Below are 23,392 nucleotides of genomic sequence, written 5' to 3'. Positions count from 1 at the left end.
CCTCCCACCTGTGACAAAATAAAAACAATCCTGAGAAATCTGCCTGTGAATATCGTCAGTATTTTTCTTAGGATATATTCCCAGGAACAAGTGTACAAATGAACTCAGAGATTGTGGGGGGGGGATAGCATTATATACAATACAGACAGTGCTACAATGACAGGAACTTAGCATGATCAGGCCACAAATGGCCCCATTGCTCAGTGTGAAGAGGCTGCCCATGAAACTAATGTTGAGCAGACCAGGATAAGCAGAACAACTGCTAAGGGCTGAGATAGAAAGCTCAGGGCTGCATAGCACTGAATTGAATTGACTGCCTTACATCCTTCACTTACATGAGTAAAAATCTTTATGTTATGTCTCCGTCTAAATGTGCAATGTGCCATTTATAGTAATTTGTAATAAACAGTATGTACAACAGATTAGTCAATATAGCTTAGAAATACAACTGTATCAGCATGAATTAATCAGTCTGATGAGCTGGTGGAAAAAGCTGTCCACCTGTTGGTCCTGGCTTTAATGCTGCGGTACCATTTCCCAAATGGTAGTAGCTGGAACAGTTTGTGGTTGAGGTGACTCGGGTCCCCAGTTATCTTTCAGGCCCTTTTTACACACCTGTCGCTATGTATGGTCATTGCTGGGACAGGTCGCCTAGATGCGAATATCTCTCATTTCCCATTGGATGCGTTGTAGTCGGCTCCCTTTTGAGCTGGTCAACAATGAGAAATCTCTGGGCCAGGGAGAACTATGCAGATAAATGAAGGTGGAGATAGCAGCTTCCATACAAATACCTTACAGTGATCGCAAAAATAGAACAGCATAAATGCGAGTTGGTGGAAGGATAAGTGGAAAGCCGAGGAAAAACGTTCAACTCAAGAGAAATGGAAAGGCATGCAATTTGCTGCATGAAAAGATAGTGCAGGCAGAAATCCTCAGCACTTTAAGGGAGTATTTGTATGCCTATTTAGGAATCTAAGACCTGCAGGACTATGGAAGGTGGAATTAGTCTGGGTATCTCTTTTCAACCAAAATGGGCTGAATGGCACCCTGTGTCATGTCATTTTCAAGATTCAATGTAAAAATGCTGCGGTGGTATGGGGAACATGATGCAACATTAATGATTTCTGATTTCTGCTGTAACATTTTCCCTTTCATTTTTACTGGTGACGAATATTGCTGTGGTCACAATCAAAGGCGAGTTCTCAAAACAACACAAAGCTGACATTATTTTCAGGAACCAGTGATAAACAGAGAGCACCTCTACACAAGATATACTAGCGACTGAGAGGGACATTCACAATGAATCTTTTTAAAAGGATGAACACAAAATATTGCAGTACATTTGTTTTCCTCAATGCTCTGGAGATCAATGTTAAAGGAAGTAATTTTGATCAAGACTGACAAATGCCAGTTTTCCCCTCTCTTGCAATTTACAGCTGTATATTCCCAAATTAAGATTGATTAACAACAGAAACCATCTTCTAATGCAAAATATTTACATAAGATCCATTGGAATTCATCATCAAACCCAATTACAATTAGAAATGATTGAAAATGAAGATATTGTAGATGCTAGAAATCTGAAGCAAAAACACAATACCAGAACTACACAGCAAGTCAGACCACATCTATTAGAAGAGAAAAAAATAACATTTCAGGTCAGAGACCCAAGTATTGCTAGTAATTTCTAATATTGCTTAACAATTAAAAATTATTGCCTTCCATTTCTCAAGCGTCTTACAGATACTGTAGATTCAATTCTCTACCTTCACAGTGAGTCTTTTAATTATTAATGCCGGTTCAGAACTGGTGGATAAAGGTCTTCCCACAAAATGATACAAAATTAAAGTGCTTGGGGAACATTTTTGTTGATGTTCAATCCTTTAAAAATAAAAAAAGAAAAAATTTAATGAAAATGCAAAGCTCAGAATTAGAACATACACAGGACAGGAACAGGCACTTTGACCCATGATGTCACTGCCAACCATGATAGCAATTTAAACCTAGTCAGAATCAAGTTTATTATCACTGACATATGTTATGAAATTTGTTGTTTTGTCATAGCAGTACAGTACACAGCAAAAAATTATTGTAAGTTTGAATAAGTAAATAAATAGCTCAAAAGAGGAACAGTGAGGTGTTCATAGACCATTCAGAATCTGATGCTTCATCTACCCATACAAGGTTGAAATCCCTCCATCCCCTGTCCAACACTACATCTGATACACGGACCTTAATGTTGCTATTGTGTCTGAGTCCAGTACCTATATCCAGGCAACTGTCACTCTCATCATTCTCCTTTAGAATTTCATCTTCTCACCTTAAAACCTACGCCTTCTAGAGCGTATCATATCCACCCTGGGGAAAAGACGACCCTTTAGATGCCTCTTATAATTTTATATACTTCAATCAGGTTGCCCCTCAGCCTCCAAAAGAGAAAACAATCCAACTTTTCCCAACCTTTCCAAATAGCTAAATCACTAATCCAGGCAACATTCTGCACCCTCTCCACGCCTCCACTTCCAACCTGTAATGCAACAAACAGAACCGCACACAACACTTTAAATATGAATTAACCAACATTTGGTTTGGCTACAACATGATTTCCCATCTTGGATAAGCAATGCCCTGACTGATAAAGACAAATGCCATACAATTTTTTGCCACCCCATCAACTTATATTGTGCTATTGATCATGTCTCTTTCAAAGTTTCATTTTGTAAATAAAGGGCATAACAGCTGACAGCAATCCTAATTATGTACTAATTATCAATACAACATAAACGGGAGATGTCTTTTATTGAGAGGCTTTGAGTGTCAGGGAATAACTGTACAATTGGTAAAATGGATGCTACTAATTTATTCTTTTCATCTGTGTTCAGAACTATTAGTATTTCAAAATAAATCAGCTCAACTAAAGGAAAAATTAATCAATCATTAAAAACTTCCCTTTTCAATTCTGTAGTCCTTTCTACCCTTACAGTAAAATAAGTTTAGAATAGCTTGAATACAGAATTCCAGATGACTAATAGGATACAAAAGAATTTAAAATATCACAACAGTGTTGAAGTAAGAACCTACCATTTAGAGAGCAAAAGGGATTTTCCGGAGCCTGGACCACCGGATACAAGAAGTGGAGGTATAGGTGCAGGAGCTGTTACCAGATCATTCAGACGCTCATAATACTAAAGGTAGATATCAAAAGAAGTTACAATACATTGAAAGAACATCAGTTAACAAATCTATTTATAAAAACTACTTAAAAAGTTTATATGTACAGCAGATGCAAACCATGTTACATTAAAACTTCAAGCTGAACAGAATGAATGAAATATAAACACTCACCACAAATAAACTTACAAGAGAGCCGCACAATTTCTTTAATATACAGAAAATAAGTAATGAAATTAGAAGTAAATATTAAGTAAGCAATAAATAACAAGAAAACGTGTGCACAGATTCTACTGGATTATATTTCAATATTACAACATGGTTGTCCAGTTGTTAAATTACTGATCCAGAGGCCTGCCTTACCTATTGATCCAGGCAGACAAGATCAAATCCCATTACAGCAGCTAGTGAATTTAAATCCAAACAAACAAACAAAGAGGACTTTAATAAGAATAATAGTAGCAGTAACCATATACTGGAAAGTAATCCTCCGAGGTGCAGGCTGCACTTGCAGCTACCCTGTATACCAAACTGGTGGAAGTACCTTTGCTGAAGGAGTGCGGTCTGGAAGAAGGGACTACTTCGGAGGATCCAAAGCAAATGTTGAACATTATAGATAGAACCATTCTCTGGGAGATGGGAATGAGCCCAACACTGGGATATACTGTACATTCGCACCAATGGAATAGATGGAAGAGATGAGGAAGTCTAGATTATTCCCAATGCCACATGTTGGTGAGTACAAAAAACAAGGATAATGCAAAAGAATGTGTGGTACTTCGGATTTGCAGAGCATTCTGACCATTTTTGAGCCAAGTGGGAACCATACATCTGCAATCAATGTTCTTGAAGACTTAAGAGAGACCATCAGGATGCAGCATTGTAAAAGAATCATAGATTTAGATCTGGACAGAGAGAGCACAGGAAGATCAAAAAGAGGCTTATAGTGCAAATATACAATATGGTTCATGTATATTCTAATGAAAAAGGGCAGGCAAATTAAATCCAGAGCTCCCTGGATGATCAAAATGACGGCAAATAAGATGGCAAACAACTAAAAAATTAACACAGAACAAATGCCAGCTGTTAACACAATTGGGAATGAGAATGATTTCAGAATATTCAGAGTGCAAGACAAAGTCAATATTGGGGCTAGATCAATTTTGAAGCCAATAGACAGCAACGTGCAAAGGTTGACTGAGAGAGGCTGGTTGCAGTAAAAGGACATCAATCAAGTGGGCCACTTTTTTTTAAAAGAGCGATAGGGAGAGTTCACAGCCAGCAAGTTGGAGCGAAGGGCAAGGCCAAAAGAATTAGGGAACCCAGGTTCATGAGGGATATTGAGGCTCTGGTCAGGAAAAAAAAGTTATATTATTGTCATGTACTGAAGTCTAATGAAAAACTTGTCTTGCATACTGTCCATCCATTAAAACAATGAGCAATAACAGAATGCAGAATAAGATGTTATAGTTACAGAGAAAGTGCAGTGCAAACAGACAATCAAGAGTCCATCTTATTACAGTAGAAGACCTTTCAATAGTCTTACAACAGCAGGATTGAAGCTGCCCTTGAACATGGAGATACGGGATTTCAAGTTTCTGTATATTCTGAAGAAGGGTCTTGGCCCAAAACACCACCTGTTTATTCATTTCTATAGGTACTGCCTGATCTGCAGAGTTCATAGAGTCAGAGAAGTACAATACAGAAACGGGCTGTCGGTCCATCTAGTCCAAGCAGAAACCATTTAAACTGCCTATTCCCATCAACCTGTACCGGGACCATAACCCTCCATACCCCTATTATCCATGTACCAATCCAAATGAAACCCCTTTGTACTGGACATCTCTGGAAATGCAGCTTGTCAGCCCCTCGCTAACAGCCACTGGACTCTGTGTCGAGGAAACCATCTTTTCTCAGACTCCGTACATCTAGGGCAATACAACTTTGGTCCCATCAAACCCATGACACCGGATTGTGTGAATGCTGTGTGATCTACTGCCCCCTGCAATTGCCATTGGTGAGAAATAACAGACCGTACACTGCATACAATTATAAAGGAAGTATATTTAAGAATATTAACTTAACCAGACAGTTATTAAAGAAAAGAAAGAAAAAAACAAAAGCGTCCATCACAATTAAACAGTCAAATGTGCACACAAGTTGGAAGCCATCTTGCAGTTGTCTTTAACTCACTCACTGGAGCCTCGGTCTGCGTGAAAGCACACACCACCTTCCAAATGTTGTTTGAAATTCCCCTTGAACTGGTCTTTCCTACTTGAAGCCATTCATCTGCACAAAGCACCTTGTGCTGAAGGGATGACATCCTCAGCCATCTTCCCTCCTGTCTTCTCCCAGCTCCCACCAAAAAGACCATCACCCACACCAGTATCCCTCATAAAAACCTCCCTAACCAGCATTCTCCAGAACCTTCTCCCAATTCCACCATCGTGATTGGCTGACACATTCCTAAGTTGAACAACAAAGCCCCTCATCTCAGCTGAAACCCAGACAGGCTGAAAGCAGAACAGACTGCTCTTACAAGACTGCTAAAATGAAATACTATAGCATAGCAGTAAAAATCTTCACCATGGCATTTCACAAAGTTCCCTTAAATGTTGAAATCAAGCTCGCGTGCACCACTTGTGCTGGCAGTTCATTTCACAGTCTCCTGACCCTCTGAAGTTTCCCCTCATGTTCCCCTTTCATCTTTAGCCCACCCAACCTCAGTAGAGAAAGCCTGCACTGCTCCTGTTACCATTGATGGTGAGGGGGTGGATATGGTGAACCCTACAAATACCTGGATAACAGACTTGCGTGGAGCACTGAAACAAATTCTGTGTACAAGAAAGGCCAGAGTTGCCTCTACTTCCTGAGGAGACTGAGGTCCTTTGGAGTATGCAGGCCTCTGCTTCACACGTTCTACCAGTCTGTTGTCGCCAGTACAATCTATGCGGTGGTGTGCTGGGGCAATCGCATCAACACGGGTAATACCAATGGGCTCAATAAACTGATTAGAGCGGCTGGCTCATTTATCGGAGTCAAATTGGACACACTGGAGGCTGTGGTAGAACAAAGGACCCTACAGAAAATCCTGGCAATTCTGGACAATGTTTCTTACCCGGTCCATGCCACCTTGCAATTTGAGTAACAGACCAAGACAACAGCTCTGCTCCATAGAGTGCTATATGAGGTCATTCTTACCCTTGGCTATCAGGCTCTATAACAAGTCCACCCATAACCAGGAAAGTGATGTTCGACTGTTTGAGGTAACTTATTTTTTATTCCTACTTTTCTTCTAATATTTGTACACTTGTAATGCTTGACACTGTGACTTCCTTTGGGATCAATAATCCCCCTCATAATTTTGAATACATCTTTCAAATCTCCTCTCAATCTTCTATGTTCTAAAGAATACAATCTATTCGACCTTTCCTTACATTCAGGTCCTCCAGACCCGACAACATCCTTATATTAAATTTTCTCTGTACTCTTCCAACCTTGTTTACATCTTTCCTGTAGGTAGGTAACCAAAACTACACACAATACTCCAAACTGGGCCTCAGCAATATCTTGTACACCTTCAACAGAACACCCCATCTTCTGTACTCAATACATTGACTTATGAAGGCCAATGTGCCAAAAGCTTTCTTTACAGCCCTCACTTATGAACCCTATCTAATGGTGACGCCACTTTTGACAAATTATGGACCTGTATTCCCAGATCACTTTGTTCTACTACACTCCTCAGTGGCCTACTGTTTAGTGTAAGACCTATCCAGGCTGGTCCTACCAAAGTACAAAACCCTGCACTTGTCTGCATTAAATTCCATCTGCCCTGTTTCAGCCTATTTTTCCAGGTGATGCAGATCCCTCTGCAAGCCACGATTGCCTTCCTCACTGTCCACCACACCCCTAATCATGGCGTCATCTGCTAATTTGCCAATCCAGTTAAGCACATTATCATACAGATCATTGATACAGATGACAAATAACAAAGGACCCAGCACCGGTCCCTGTGGCATGCCACTAATCACAGTCTTCCAGTCAGAGAGGAAACCATCTAGTACCACTCTCTGGCTTCTCCCACAAAGCCAATGCCTAATCCAATTTACCACCTCATCCTGAGTGCTGAGTGACTGAACCTTCTTGACCAGCCTCCTATGCAGGACCTTATTAAATGTCTTATTGAAGTCCATGGAGACAACATCCATTGCCTTGTCTTAATCAACTTTCCTGGTAACTTCCTCAAAACTCTAAGATTGCTTAGACATGATCTACCACGCACAAAGCCATGACCTTTAGAATACCTTCCGACAACCTTCCCACAACTGATGTCAGACTCACTGGCCTATAATTTCCTGGTTTCTGTTTACAGCCTTTTTTTAAAAAAAAACAGAACAACACTGGCTATCCTCCAATCCTCTGGTACCTCCTCTGTCACTACGGATGACTTAAATATCTCTGTTAGGGACCCAGCATTTTCTGCACACCTCCCATAGGATCCATTTCTCAGGCCCTAGGAATTTATCCTCCTTGATTTGCCTCAAGGTAGCAAACACCTCATCCTCTGTAATCTGCACAGAGTCCATGAAGCTGATGCTGCTTTGCCTCACTTCTATAGACTCTGCTTCTGTTTCCTGAGTAAATACAGATGTAAATAATTCACTTAAGATCTCCCCCATCTGTTTTGGCTCCACACATGGATTACCATTCTGATCTTCCAGAGGACCAGTTGTGTCCTTTGCAAGCCTGTTGCTGTTCACCTATCTGTAGAATCCCTTAGGGTTCTCCTTCACATTTTCTGTTCGACAAATTCACGCCTTTGAGCCTTTCTGATTTCTTCAAGTGTTCTCTTACATTTCTTATATTCCATAAGCACCTCATTTGTTCCTGCTTGCCTATATCTGCTATGCATCTCTTAACCAGGGCCTCAAAAGCTCTTGAAAACCAAGGTTCCCTACGCTTGTTACTTTACCTTTTATTCTGAAAGACATATACAGGTCCACAATCCCTTATCCAAAATCCTTGGGGCCAGTTGCATTTTGGAATTCAGAAAATTGATAATTATATTGATAATTAACCTGTCTCAGTGTGGGTGGACTTTAGGACCTAGGGGAGCTCTGGACCTACACACTACCTCCCATATACTTTAAATCAGCTCCAGATTATGTATAATGCCTAATACAATGTAAATGCTATGTAAATAGTTGTTACTAGACAAGGGGGTGACCCGTTAGGGCACCCTTTGAGAGAAGGGTAGTGCAGTCTGATGTGACCAGAATGAACATTAAATTTTCCTGAATGCTATTGGTATCGCTTTGCTTTGGAAACTGAAGTAGAAAACCTCAGTTTATTAAAGAAAAATGAGGCATAGCAAAGTATATTTAGCGCCCCCTCGTTTAACAAAGGACACTTTTGATGGCATAATTTCTGGTTTATCTGCCACCCTCGTGCCTCTCGTTTTCATTCTGGAGTCGTGCAGTCCTTTCATCCCCTGTCTCTTCATCTCTTCTGCTGTTTGTAGTTTGTCTCTGATCCTGGAGACGTGCATGCCTCTCCTCCTCCATCTCTTCTTCTCTCATCTTTTTCTGTCCTGACTCTTTGATCCTGGAGTCGTGCGGCCCTGGCCTCATCCGATTCTTATTCTCTCCCTCTCCTTGCCGATTCCCGACGACGTTTGGCGTCATCTCAACCACATTGTCTCCCTTCCCTTTCCACACGGCATAATTAAGCTGCCCATTTTTTTTTACCCTAATGCTGGATAGAAGCTACGAAGCACTAACACCAAAGGATGCTAATTATTCTTGATGATGTGGTTGGCGCTGTCCTAAATGGACGTGATATAGTCACTGCTGTCCTTTGACTGCAGCAAAGGGTTTTATGGGTGTCTCAAAGTACGTCATTACAATAAGATTTAATTATCTCTTATTGATGGGTGGCAGTTAGATCTGTCCCAATCCTGCACATGCTCATGGTGATCAACAGAATGTGACCCCTTGAATTACAGCTGCCCTGCCCTTTTGCTCCGGTAGGTGTCGCTGCTGAGACTGGCCGTGCGCATGCGTCGGGCTGTTGCGTCCCGATTTCCATGATGGCGGATCGGATCGCGGACGAAAGCCAGCCTGTTGATTTTTGGCGAATGAGCAATTTTATACGAATATATAACCCTGAATTTTGCCTGCCTTCTGTAAGTTCGCGCATATTAATTTGATTTAGCCAAAAAAAGGTGCCGCTGTAACACACCGTTTGCACTAACTGGAGGTCACAAACAGACAAACAGAGCATGAGTTCCAAAAAATTCAATAAAACATAAAAGTGTACAGCTTCAAACGAACCAAATCAAACACATGGTAAATGACTGATTGGAATAAATGTAGAACGTAAATACTCTAGGATATATACAGGTTCAAACTAAGCTAAATACGTACAAGTACCTCTAGTTAAGTTGCATTACGTTTGGCAAACAAAGCTAAATACTCTACAGGTACCTGATGGGCCAGGAACAAGATTCTCAAGTTAGGAAGCAGCATTACGACAGACGGTGTTTTTAAAGACTTCTTCAAGTGTAGTCTGTCTCATTAACATAGGTTTATGTCTAAGCAATCTCTCTTTAACTGAGTAAACTGCCATAATCTCTTGCTCACTGATAAATGCACGTTGTTCAAGGCCAGCAATTAACTGATCACACATTTTCACCAGACAAAGTCAACAGTGAACACAAAATATCAGCGAACAGCAAATGCACGTGTAACCAGTACAAGCGCTGAGCCACAACTGACGTCTGGCGGCCTCTGCTAGTGCTGCCACGTCACACCTGAGTGACGTCAGCTGTTGGCACGCCAAACAAGCCTTGTTACAACACGACATGATGGGATTTTATTTAAGAGCTGCAAGGAAAAGTCAGGGATCTGCAGGCCTGTGAATCAAACAACAGTGGCAGGAAAGTAACTGAATCCAATTCGGAGGGATGGGATTTGGAAAGGAGACAAGTAATTAGGGAAGGTCAACATCGCTTTCTGAGCAGGAAATTCTCTCTCATGAATTTGATCACATTTTTTAAAAATATGACCAAGAGGATTTATGGCAGGAGGATAGCAGATGATAGTAGAGAGGATCCAGATTAACTGAGAAAGTGAGTCAAGGAACAGCAGATGGAATTTAACTCAAACAAGTGTAAAGTGCTGCATTTTGGGAAGTTAAACTGGCAAGAACCTGCTTAGTAAATTAGAGTGTTATAGAACAGAGACCCAGGGATACAGGTACATATTACATATTTTGTGACACAGGTGGTCAGGATGGTGAAGTCATATGGTATACTTGCCTTCATCACATAGGGTATTGTGTATAAAAGTCCAGATGTCATGTTACAATGATATACAATGTTGTCAATATAGCACTTGGAGTACATTGTGCAGTTCTGGTTCCAAAACTATCGGAGGAATGCAATTTAGCTGGAGAAGATGCAGAAAAGATTCACAAGGATGTTGCTGGACTTAAGGGCCCAAGTTATGAGGAGACGAGTTCCAACAGGCATTCCAATGCACATTTCATTCACTTTTTAAAAAATATTACAAAGTATAATTGGTTTCCCATTGGACCCTAGCACACCCAGACCATGCAGACTCAATTCCCCAGTGTATTTAAAGGCAGCACACAAAGCTGAGTCCAGTGTACTTAGAGCAGAGGATCCCAACATGGGATCCACAAATCCCTTGCTTCATGGTACAGTCTTCCCCCGCTATCCGAAGGTAGAGCATTCCTATGAAACGGTTCGTAAGCCGAAATGTCGTAAGGTGAAGAAGCAATTACCATTTATTAATATGGGAAAATTTTTTGAGCGTTCCCAGACCCAAAAGATAAAATATAGTAAAAGCAGGAATGATATGATAAATACACAGCCTATGTAAAGTAGAAATAATGTATGTACAGTGTAGTATCACTTACTGGATCGGGAAGACAGCGAGCACACTGATGATGGTGTGTTAGGCTGAGTCATCGGAGGTTGGGGTGGTGGGACGCTGGGGTGTCATCTCATCATCATCTGTTTCCATCAGGGCAGGCAGCTCATCTTCTTCTATGTCTGCCTGCCTCAATGTCGAAGGTTGAGGTTCGTCGTTTGCTGTGGCTGATGCGGAAGGCTTGAAAGACTACAGTAAGCTTGACTGCTTGTCCTCGCGCATTTTTCTATCATAAAGTTCTTTGTAAGCACTCAAATCATCCTGCAAATTTGCCCTAAAGCTACGTACCCTTTCAAAATTAAAGTCATACTTTTCTGCAATCATCGCAGTGTTGTCGATTGCAGCGAAAATCTCACACAGTTGCTTCACGTTCAGTTCCTGGACAACTTCACTTCTGGTCCGTTTGCTACTGCATTTGGTTTCGATTGTTATCCTTTCCTCTTCCAATTGCATCAGCTCTTCATCTACCAGTTCTTGGTCATGGGATGCCAAAACCTCTTCAACATCATCTTCGTCAGCTTCCACAAGCCAAACTCACTTTGTCCTTACTTCATTCACCATGATCGAAACGCTTAATTATGTCTAGTTTTACGCTAAGTGTAACACCCTTACGAGTTCTTTTAGGCTTTTCCGATACCTTAGAACTCATCTTGCAAACAGATGCTCAAAATAAATCGACATAAAGCACAGATGCTCACAGGCACGTGTTTAAGCAATGCCGGCTAGAATGCAGTTCCAGGGGGAGCAGCTTGGCTGCTCGGGGCGCACACTGCCTTTTTTCGTGCGCTGCCTTTTTTCATAACAGTGAAAACACCTTCTGTTAGCGAAAACAGGTAACTAATGTAGGTCTTTCGTAACAGCGAGGTGTCGTAAAGCGAATGTTCGAAAAGCAGGGGACACCTGTATTGGTCTAAGGCATAAAAAAGGATGGGAACCCCTGATTTACAGGGAACCTAGCAATCAGAATCTGTTGAACTAGTGTTCCAGATACCAAAACAGAGGTTTCCAAACAGCTGAATAGCAGATTATTGGAGTTTTACTGTAGACACAAATGATGATGTAAATTCTTCAAACATTTGGCACTCAACTGTGATTTAAACAGATGTTACATCAATTGCAACCTCGGCAGAGACATTAATATAAATATCATGCTTCTTCACCTAGGTTGGAAATTAGATTCAATTTATGAAAGAAACCGATATCCTATGCTCAATGAAATGACTCACTGAAAAGAAGATTGCAACAACACATTGTAGTATGGTAAAGGCATGCTGTCAAAGTAAAACCAAGTAGTTTATCGGGCAAGTAACCCATTATATCTGCCACACAAAATGCTGGAGGAACTCAGCAGATCAGGCAGCATCTGTGGAAATTAGTAAACAGTCGACTGTCTCGGTCCAAAACCCTTCATCAGGACAAAATCCTTTTCTTATTACATTCACATCAGCTCCCTCTGGATCCCACAATTCACCTACATTTTAGTGGCTAAATAACCGATCTACCTGAGCACCCAAAGGAAACAAATGTGATGATAGGGAGGAAGAGCCAAGTTCAGAGATAGCACCTGAGATCAGGATTAAACCCACATTACTGAAGCTGCAAGGAGGCAGGGAACTGCTTTGCTTGGAACCAGAACAGACTGGTGGGTTTAATAGCCTTCTTCTGTGATGTAATGACCAAGTTACATTATTTTTTGTACTACATGGTTGATACCAATGTACAAGCAAAGACATTCACATCAATGCTTTTTGTCCTTTGCAATGCGTTATGCTGTACAGTAGAAACTCATTCCAACCTGCTATATGATTTACCTATTCCCTTTCAAATCTGCCGTTTTGTTGTGTCTGTGAGGATGATGCACACTTCTGTTGCACTCTGCTACTGAATTCAACACTGAAATATTACCCATGTATTTGTGTTTCACTGCGACGATTATGGTGCTTTTTAAAAGAATGGTTGAGAGCATAAACTAATGCATACCTTCTCAAATCCCAGTTCACAGGTTGATCCAATTGCAGCCTGAAAAGCTTCCAACTGTTCCTGCTCTTCATGCATGTCCCATATTGCATCTCCAAAGTCCTCCTTTTCCCAATTAGGGGAATCATCTTCAATTCCAGAATCTTTGTTTTCAAGATCTGTGCTTTCCCAACCCAGCAATTCCTAAACCAAAGGTTAAGGGCTTTTACTAATGTTCTTTCCTGTTGCTGTGAAATCCAAGATGATGTCCAAATCACAATTAAAATATAAATATGAATTCAAGTCTTACATTACCTGTTTGATGATCTTTTCTATTTGGGAAAATGCTTTTTTTGCCCCCTCCTCGGCATTTCCATCATGCTCAATGATCTAATAAATAAACAGTGAATAGAGATTTGATAGAAATCTTCAAGATAACAAGTCAAGACAAAATAATAACAGAAACTACTCCCATTGCTAAAAGGACGAGAGATCAGAGGAGAAATTTTTGGTGGCTTGGTAAAAGAACCATTTATCTGTTTGCTAAAACAACCTGCAGATTCAATCATTGCTTTCAAAAAGAATAGCATAAGTATCCTTGCAGAGCCTGGTGAATTAGACTATCTTAATGCACTCTGATATTAAAGCAATTGAAGTCCATAGGCCAAAGATCTCCATGCTTTAACTGACAATTCCAAGAGTGCCCATTTGGACTTTCAACAGCTTTTCAGAAATTACAATGAAAATTTTGAAGCATGTTTAGCTTAAAAATCAGACAGCATCCGTGAATAAACAAAAAGTTAATCCTTCAACCTACTGGCCTTACCCAGACGCTGGGCAAGTACTTCAGCTTTATCTGGCATTTCAGAAGTTCAGTTTCTAAACTATATTTCACTCATTTTTTTAATATTGAGAGTTGGAGGGACTAATGATGATCTGATAAGACAATATTTGCCAGTCAATAGTCAAGTCCCAGAGATTTGTTATGTTATCACTATTCATTAGGAAGCAAATTGGATGTTTTTGTACATACATAGAATAGCACAGCACACGACCAAGCACTCTGTTCCATAAAGTAGTGACAAACTAAGCTAATGACCCCTTCTGCCTGTGCAAGGTCCATATCACCACTGATATTAGTCGTGAAATGCGTTGTTTTGTGGCAACAGTACAGTGCAAGTTTTTAAAAATTACTATAAGCTGTAATTAAAAATAGTGTAAGAGAGGAATAGTGAGGTAGTAGTGTTCATGGGTTCATCCTCCCATCTCTGCTTATTCACGTGTCCATAAAATGCCTCTATTGTATCTGTGTCCACCATTATCTATGGCAGTGCACTCCAAGCACCCAACACTATACGTGTAAACAAACCTATCCCCTCTGACCTTAAATACATGCCCTCTAGTATCCGACAATTCAACATTGAAAATAAGGCACCAGCTGCATATCTGCGCTTCTCCGAATTTTACTGACTTCTGTCAGGTCTCCCCTCAGCCTCTGCCTTGAAGATACCTTCTCACTATGTTTCACAGAAGTGCACGGTACAGGCAAACAAGTTTAAAGAGGAGATATTACGAGGGCTTTACTTCAAGGGGGAAGCGAGATCTGGGGAATATTTTATATGGGGCCTAAGTAATTCTAGTCCTGACTAATAGTGGAGCAGAGGAGGCACAAGGAAGTCTGCATTATTAGAGATACAAAGAGTCCAGGACAGGTACAAACTTTGTAGAACTGGGTGTGGCTATCAGATGGGAGCTAGTGATAACAGGGCTTGCACACAAGATCACCTTTATATTGGAGGGGTTGAAGGTTCAGGCCCTAATGCAGGTTCAGAACAAGAGCAAGATAGTAAAGAAACATAAGGTTATGGGTAAGTTAAAGTTTACAAAGCCTGCAAGATAGTAGGCTCGTCAAAAAGGAATCAAGTTAAGAAAGAAAACCACACATACAAATGCAAACAACAGGAATTCTGCAGATGCTGGAAATTCAAGCAACACACATCAAAGTTGCTGGTGAACGCAGCAGGTCAGGCAGCATCTCCAGGAAGAGGTACAGTCGACGTTTCAGGCCGAGACCCTTTGTCAGGACCTGATGAAGGGTCTCGGCCTGAAACGTCGACTGTACCTCTTCCCGGAGATGCTGCCTGACCTGCTGCGTTCACCAGCAACTTTGATGTGTGTTGCACACGTACAAATGATGACTGGTGAAGCAGAGACGGAAACACAAAATGAAACACGTTTGAAATAGCTGACTTCTTGTTCCTTCACGAACTGTACGGTTTCTGCTTTTTGATACAAGTGCATAAGGATGTTTAGATATGGGTGTTGACCACAATTCCACTCTTTGCGTTTAATGCTTGATGACCACATCTTGAATTAACTTATATACAGGAATCAGCCGGGGCCCCATAACAGCTGCTTTAGCCTCAGACTAAATAATTATCACTAAATAATTGAAGAATTTTCAGATCAAACATTTCCAGAGCTATAATCCCTTTATCTCATTAATTTGCATGAAGTGATAATTACACAGACATATATTTGTAAAGAAAATGCATACCGTGAGTACATCCAAGCTGCATCAAAACACAATTGTTTAAATGTTAGACAAACAAATCATATGTGCAGTAGTAACGACTACTAAGAATTAAATCCATAATTTTTAAAGTGCAAAACTGTACAGCTGTGGTATACATGAGATGTTCCCAAGGAATGGACCTGGGCCATTATGGTGAAAAGCAAACACACATACCTACAACAGACTTGGTCTCTCATTGGTGAAGACCAAAGCAGTGCAAGGTATTCATGGTGGAAACACCAAATCCCACCCCAAGAATGGCATTGTTATCATATTCTGATATTTACAAATACTCAAAACAAATTGAATATAAAATAAATCATACTATTAAAAAGTTTTAAAATGTTATAAAACATTTAAAAATTTTGACATTAATTAAAACACTTATTAATGATAATTAAATACATGCATTAATGATTAAGTCTCAGCGGCAATATAAAAGCTGGAATTTAACCTGTCTCCACCTAGTTGCCGAGCAAATGGCAAATCTAACCTGGCACTAGCTCAGTGGACAGATTTCCCACAGCAAGTTCCTCCAGTATTTTGTTCATTGCTTCAGATACCAGTATTTGTAGTCAGTAATTGCCGGGATAAGCAAGCAGTTGGTGCACTGCCACTGAATTTTATGAGGAGTTAGTGCTATTACCTTATGGCTCCAGCAGCCTGACCTGGTTTGGTCCTGACCTATAGTCATGTCTGTGTGGAGTTGGCTGGTTCTCCATGACTATATGGGCTACAACCAGATTTTCCAGCTTCCTCTACATCCCAAACATTTGCAGGATGGTAGGCTAATTAGCCACTATAAATTACTGCTAGTGTAGTTGGGTGATAGGAGAATCAGGGTGAAGTTAACAGGCATGTGATAGCTGATATATTACAAGGAAAACCTGGGGAATCCTTAGAGCCAACATAACCAATCAGTGGAATGACCTCCATTTAGTTAATTAAAATGATGGAGTCTGAACATTAAAATTACAGATGCAAGGTGCTTGGGTTTGGGTTGTTAAACTCACACGAGTGCTTTGTCAATTTGGCTTTTCCCTCAAAATGCATAACAGTTGAGTGCCCGAAAGAAACAAATGCAATAGGAAAACTGAAAATTACACTCTGCAAGGAATTTTCTAAACAGAAGTGTAGAATGAACAGTAAGATTCTTCTGATTCCATATACTACCTTTGCTCTTTGGGAATGGTTTGCATCAGAAACTTTGCTGATCAATTGGTGTGCATGCGCTGAATTGTCACCAGTCTCCACCAGTCTGTGATAAATTACCAAAGGTCTGGTCTCGCCATTCCTCAGGAAACATTCTTCACAGTCCTCTTCGATACACCTTACATAAACAGAATAAGGCAAGGTCACAACTCAAAAGGCAAAATTCTGTAGGGTGTAGCAAATATGAAAACAGAACATGGTTGAGCGCTCTAAGTCAGAAGGGAGAAACAGTTAGCAGTTCAGGTTCATAATATTGATGCTACCTAAACTGCTAAGTACTTCCAATATTTTCTGCTTTGAAGCAGGGTTGCAATTAAAATGAAAGAAGTAAATTTGTTCTTAGCACATGAAGACTATGCAAATATCTTTCATTTTTGCCTGGTTCTACTCCACCACATATTCTCTCTTCCCTTCTAAATATTATAGACAGTGCTGAACAAGAAAAAAAACACACAAACCCAGTTTGCTTTAAGTTGCAATTTCCATGACATATTTCTTTATTATTTTCTAAAGGCAAACAAATGGCCCAAACTAAACTACCTTAAAAAATCCTATCAGACCTGTGTGAATAGAAGCTCTAGAATATTTCTCAATTCATTGGTTCTATGAAAGTTGCATGCACAAGAGAAAAAGGCAGGAAATTCCAAATCTCAAACAAAACTGGAGTTCACCTCAATTGCTTTGGTGGAGTGCATATAGCAAATAAAAACAAAGCCATAGGAACATGGACCAAATATAATCTTCCAGAGGAAGTCTCACCGAGCAAGGGATAACTAGATTAAAGCACACTAGCCTCTAGTTTATGGTATTAAATTTACTTGTATATACTGTATTTGTAGTAAAAATTTGTATCTAGAAGGGACATAGTTAAATCATACTTCATAATGATTTCTTCTATCATCTACATTTAAGATAAATTAACTGATTTCAAAAATCAAATGGTACGCCTTTTTAAAAAAGCTAAACACTTACTGAATTCACTGACCAACCCTACATCAACACTACCATCCTTAGACCACCATGGAGTATGCATACTCATACCCAAACATCATTTGAAAGAAAATATTAATGTAAAATATTCATAAACATAACAACATTTTTGGACTATATGCAATTATATTGCCATTTTTAAATACGCTATTAACCAAAATGTACATGAAATTGTAGATGACTATTCCATCAATATAGATCAGGGGGTCTTAACCATTTTTATGCCATGGACCCCTTTGTCAATCCGGTGAAGCCTATGGACCCCTTCTCAGAATAATGTATTTAAATATATGAAATAAAATACACAGGATTACAAAAGAAACCAATTATATTGAAATACAATTATCAAAATATTTAAATAAACAAATTTGCGATATGGTAATACATGCATTTTTTATTAATGTTTTAAATAATAAAAACCTATACATTTAAAATATAGGCAAGTCTTTTGAAAGGCTGGTGTTGCTTTGCTTGAAAAAGAACACGACCCTGTGGGGTGGTCTTTGACAAAGCAACACACACATCACATCGGACATCCAGTCAGTTTCAGCTTTTAGTTCTGATCATTACAAGTGTTGAAAATCCTGATTCACAAAGGTACGCTGTTGCAAATGGAATTAAAGCTTCCACAGCTCACTTTACACGGTGAGGATAGGCTCCTCTCAAGGAACACAGGAATTCTCCTTGCCTTTTTGAATTAAACTCCAATTATAGTCAGCTTTTTGTCCCAAGATCAATGAGTTTATCTTTAGCTCGATCAACATCTTTGATACAGCTTATACCAGAATTGCAGATCTATGGCTCAATTTTAATGCCATCAAGATGGAAGTAACTTTTGAAAGAGTTCTGAAGTGTTTCCATGTGTTCACTGAAGTCTCCCTTCAAAGAAACTGACAGCGAATTTTGTGTCTCAACATCATCTTGGTCAAGCACTTTCTCTGACATTTGAAAGTTCACAAAGATGTTGGCCTGTACTCTCTTCTTCCATGTCAGCAGCTTAGTCAAGAAAGCTTGAAACTTTTCAGTAGCATCCATAGTGCTGACCCCAGGACCTTGCATTGAAAGATTTAATTCATTCACACGGTTACAAATATCTGCCAGGTCAGCCAACCCATGGATGAGAATGGGTTTTCTTTTTCTTTCAAGAAAAAGTGGAACTTCTGTCCTTACTTCGAACAAGCACTTCAAAACTCGTCCTCTTGAAAGCCAATGAACTTCTGAGTGGTAGAGAAACACTTCATATTCTGTACCCATTTGACAAAGTCTTTTAGAAATGTGTTTTTTCAGAGACCTGCTTCTAATAAAGTTGATGACTTTTACAGCTGTTGACAAACTTCTTTCAGCGTTGTTGGAAAAGTCTATGTTGCCAAAGCTTGTCTGTGTAAAAAAAAATGAGTGACGATGATGTGAGGAGCTTCTTTTCTCGCTAAAGTAACAAAACCAGATGTATTACCAAACACCACAGGAGCTCCATATGCACAAAGAGTATGAAGTTTTTCTTGCCAGGAAGTATGAAGGGAAAAACAAAAAAAAGAACCTCTGCTACTCACAAAACTTACAACACTGTATGACTTCGCAATCTGTTAGCAACAATAAGACATTACTTTAAATAACACACTTCAACAGACATCCCAAACGTCAGAACTTGACTGCGCTACACTCACAGCACACACACCTATCTATATTACAAAAAAACCGTGTGGCCTTGCAGAGTTAAGAATTCTCATCTGAACTGTCCAGTTTTGCAAAACTTAAACAATAAAAACTACTCACCTCTTTCTATGCATTGATCAACAAACAATTTTAGATAGGGAATAATGGAGAGCAGCATATATGTCTGGGTCACAAATGTGAGAACACGACTTAACTGTTTGGTGACTGAACAACACCAGGTGCAGTGCTGCCTGAAAGTTGGCCAGCTACATCGCACGAGCATTTGCAGACAGGAAGACTGATCATGCAGTGGATCTGTGGCTTATTACTACTGTAATTTCAAAGCAGTGATGAGTGCGTTATAGACAATATTTTGAGATATTTGTAACAACTGCAATGTGATATGCAAATATCTGAGACTTCAATTGGTGAAAAAGTCACAAGTAGTGCTAATCGGACAGGTGTTAAAGTCACAGGTGCTTGGTTGCTTACATTCATCATTGAAGGAAATGCTAAATTTCAGTCAGAGGTTAGTAAAAATAAAGATGTAAATTTTTTCCCATCCAAGTTCAGACCCCAGGTTAAGAACCCTTGATATGGACAATGTCAACTGGAAAATCAGTAAAGCAGTTTGATTACACAGTCCAAGTAGATCTCACTGAATCAGAACTTGGGGCAACAACATCAAGTCCAGGCCCACATTTTTGAGAGAACGTTAATCAAATCATATGTTAATAAAGGCATTAAAAGAGATGAGAGAAAATCAAGCAATGCAATTTTTAAATTTTTATTTTAACACGTTTTGGAAATTAGAAATGCATCACTGCACTATCAGAAAGCAATCTCAGCAATGCTTGCAACACAGTAGACTACTGCAGACTAGCAGGCTGGGAAGATTGTCAGCAATGTAAATTGTAAATGCCAAAAGCTGAATAGATTTTTAAAAATGTGAGAAATAATGACAAAACAGGAAATTATAGGAATACAAAGTTTTACCTTAGAGTCTGAAGTTTTAGTACAAATTACTATTAGCAGGTTTTCAAATATATGTGGAAAGCATTCATGCCAAATTCCTGTTATTTCAATATAACCTTTACATATGTGGATTATTACAAGAGAAATTTGATATGAATAAGCTGAGCAAACAATTTCTAATTATTTCAGTTATAGAAATGCCCTTACCTGGGCAAAGCAGCAGCCAGGAAGAAAAGAAACAAGGAACTTTTCTCAATTTCCCACCTCCTCTCAATTATACATTCGTCTGAGATCCTCACTGGGAAATGCACTATGAGAAAAAAGTGCCCAAGACTCTCACAAATAGTTTGCAGCTTTGGTAAGTATTCCTATAAGCAACAGAAAACATTATAGTAGAAATCATAACTTTGGGTAACAGTACATTTGTAGCATTCATTTGAGGGAATGTAAACTTCATCAATGAATGAGGCAGAATCCAGTCCAGAAATAATACTGTGATCATTGCTGCTTTACCTCTGGGGACACTAAACAAGCTATCTGCTGAAGTGTTCTGTGACCGCAAAAGCCTGTAACATACAAAAAATTTAATAACTGAAGGCCATTGCAAATTAAATACAGTGCCTTGTAAAAAGTATTCACCCCTCCCAACCTTCTATTCATTTTGATGAATATTACATCCAGGGATTTTGATCAATTTAACTGCACAAATCTGGGAAAGGCCATCTCAAAGGTATCAAAGCTCAGTGCAGTCTATCATGAAAAATTGAAAAAATAATATGAAACCATAGCCACGCTGCCTAGGTCAGACCACCTGCTTAGCACCCCCCCCCCCCCCCCCCCGGCACAATCAGGGTCACATGAAGCCATGGGAGCAGATGGTGGATGGTTATATGAGCAGCTGGTGCATATCACAAGTCCTGGTAATGCAACCACTGACGCCAGGCAGACAATATCTGAAGAGTATTGATCATGGCTGAGGTCACCTATCTTGTAAAGACACTGCCCAGAAGGCAGCAATACAAGCTACTTCTGTAGAAAAATTTGCCAAGAACGATCATGGTCAAGATCGCCCACATCATATGGCTGATGATGATGATGGTTCTGATGATATTGCACTTAAGAAAAGTTAACACAGTATTTACAAAGAGGATGAACACTTTTCGGTCATGATTTTGTTTTTTATAAAGTGAATTGTTGACATGTTTTGGAATTTTTCTTTTGATTTGACATGATGCACATTGTTTTGTAGATTAGCTCAAAAAATCCTACTTCAATATATTTTAAATTTAAAGAATGAGACAGTAAAATGTGAAAATAGTTGAGGGGGCTGAACACCTTTTCAAGGCACTGTAGAATGCACTTCACTTCCGAAACTCGAACACAAAAGTCTCAACTGATATGCAAGAGACTACTAAGCTGACAGTTGTGCTATTTGGATGAGCTGTTTAACCAAAGTTCCATCTGCTCTATAGTGAGACACAAAGGAACTCAAGGTATTATATTGAAGAACAGGGAAGGTATCTTTGTATCCTTGCCAATATTTATCCCTCAACAAATACCTTTAAAGAGATTATCAGCTGATTATCACGTTACTTGTCACACAGCTGCTACTTTACCTTCAAACACCAATGTATAGACTCAGTCAAGTGATAACATGTTGTAATTGTTCCAATGTGGGTGAATCCTGTCTTCTCTCCATCTATTGTCCATACTCTGCACTTTCCCAAACTGACGTTTAAGCAAATTGACCTAAGCTGCTCTATATGCATATTTTTATTTCCCTGAAACTGACGTTAACACTAACGTCATCTTATCTATCCAGTCACCAGATGAAGTCAGAAACAATAGTGTCCAGTATCACCTTATGCATCACTGGCCAGCAACCACACTCTCCACTCTCCCTCGTCCCTCCCACCCACACAGCCATCAACAATAACTAATCACAAGTAAATACCAACTTACATGGAGAAAAATGTCGACTTCCAACTGTGTCTCTGCAGTATTCATAAGATAACAACGCACTGTATTGCTCCAAAGGGTGCGAGGAAGAAATGGTGTGACTTGTAGCAAACTTGCAACAGCAGCATCCCAATCATCTGGATAGCGCCAACCCAATGAAACAAATTATTCACACACAACATTACACATCACAGACAAGAAATGCTGCAGATGTTGGAAATTTTGTGCAACATACACACAATGCTGGAGGAACTCAGGTCAGGCAGCATCTATGGAGGGAAATAAACAGTCGACATTTCGGTGCGAGACCCTTATGGTGACTGGATAGGAAGGCAGCAGAAGCCAGAATAAGGTGGTGGGGGAGGGGAGGGGAGGGGAGAGGAGGGGTACAGCTGGTATGTGGTTAGATGAGGCCAGGTGAGGGGGAAGATGGGTGGGTAAGCGAAAGGGAGGGTTGATGTGAGAACCTGGAAGGTAATAGGCAGAAGAGCTAAAAGGCTTAAGAAAGAGGAATCTAATAGGAGAGGATAGTGAACCATGGAATAAAGGGAAGGAGGTGGGCACCACAGTAGCATAACAGTTAGCGCAATACTACTACAACTGGGAGTGTTCCAGAATTCAGAGTTCAATTACAGCACCGTTCTGGAAGGAGTCTCTTCTCTGCACGTCTTCCCTGAGGAACGCATGGGTTTTCCCGAGGAGCTCCAGTTTCCTCCCACAGTCCAAAAACATATCGGGTAAGTTAACTGGTCATTGTAAATTGTCCCGTGATTAGGTTAGGGTTAAATCAGGGTTATGGGATCGTTGGGACGGTGTGCATTGAAGGGCCTGCTTCATGGCTGTATCGTTAAAATAAAATAAATAACCAGAAATGGCCAAGGGGTGAGGGTGAGGGGAAGGATGAAAGGATAACTACAATGGCAAATGGAAAAAAGGGTTGTAG

The 23,392-nt window shown here is 39.9% G+C and overlaps 1 protein-coding gene across 3 annotated transcripts in view; it reads right to left on the bottom strand.

Annotated features, from left to right (window-relative positions):
* Nucleotides 1-23,392, bottom strand: part of nphp3 (nephronophthisis 3) — a 157,289-nt gene that overhangs the window by 81,286 nt on the left and 52,611 nt on the right. For all 3 annotated transcript variants that reach the window (XM_072283766.1, XM_072283764.1, XM_072283765.1), the window contains exons 6-12: nucleotides 22,453-22,586; nucleotides 20,698-20,858; nucleotides 16,834-16,990; nucleotides 13,401-13,475; nucleotides 13,110-13,289; nucleotides 3,082-3,185; nucleotides 1,767-1,881 (exon numbers count right to left, since the gene is read on the bottom strand). In XM_072283766.1, the coding sequence (XP_072139867.1) occupies nucleotides 1,767-1,881; nucleotides 3,082-3,185; nucleotides 13,110-13,289; nucleotides 13,401-13,475; nucleotides 16,834-16,990; nucleotides 20,698-20,858; nucleotides 22,453-22,586 (926 nt within the window). The remainder of the gene's footprint in view (nucleotides 1-1,766; nucleotides 1,882-3,081; nucleotides 3,186-13,109; nucleotides 13,290-13,400; nucleotides 13,476-16,833; nucleotides 16,991-20,697; nucleotides 20,859-22,452; nucleotides 22,587-23,392) is intronic.

The sequence above is a fragment of the Mobula birostris genome, chromosome 19, assembly GCF_030028105.1.
Source record: "Mobula birostris isolate sMobBir1 chromosome 19, sMobBir1.hap1, whole genome shotgun sequence".
In the NCBI taxonomy this organism is placed as follows: Eukaryota; Metazoa; Chordata; class Chondrichthyes; order Myliobatiformes; family Myliobatidae; genus Mobula; species Mobula birostris.
This window is presented reverse-complemented; position numbering and strand designations above follow the sequence as displayed.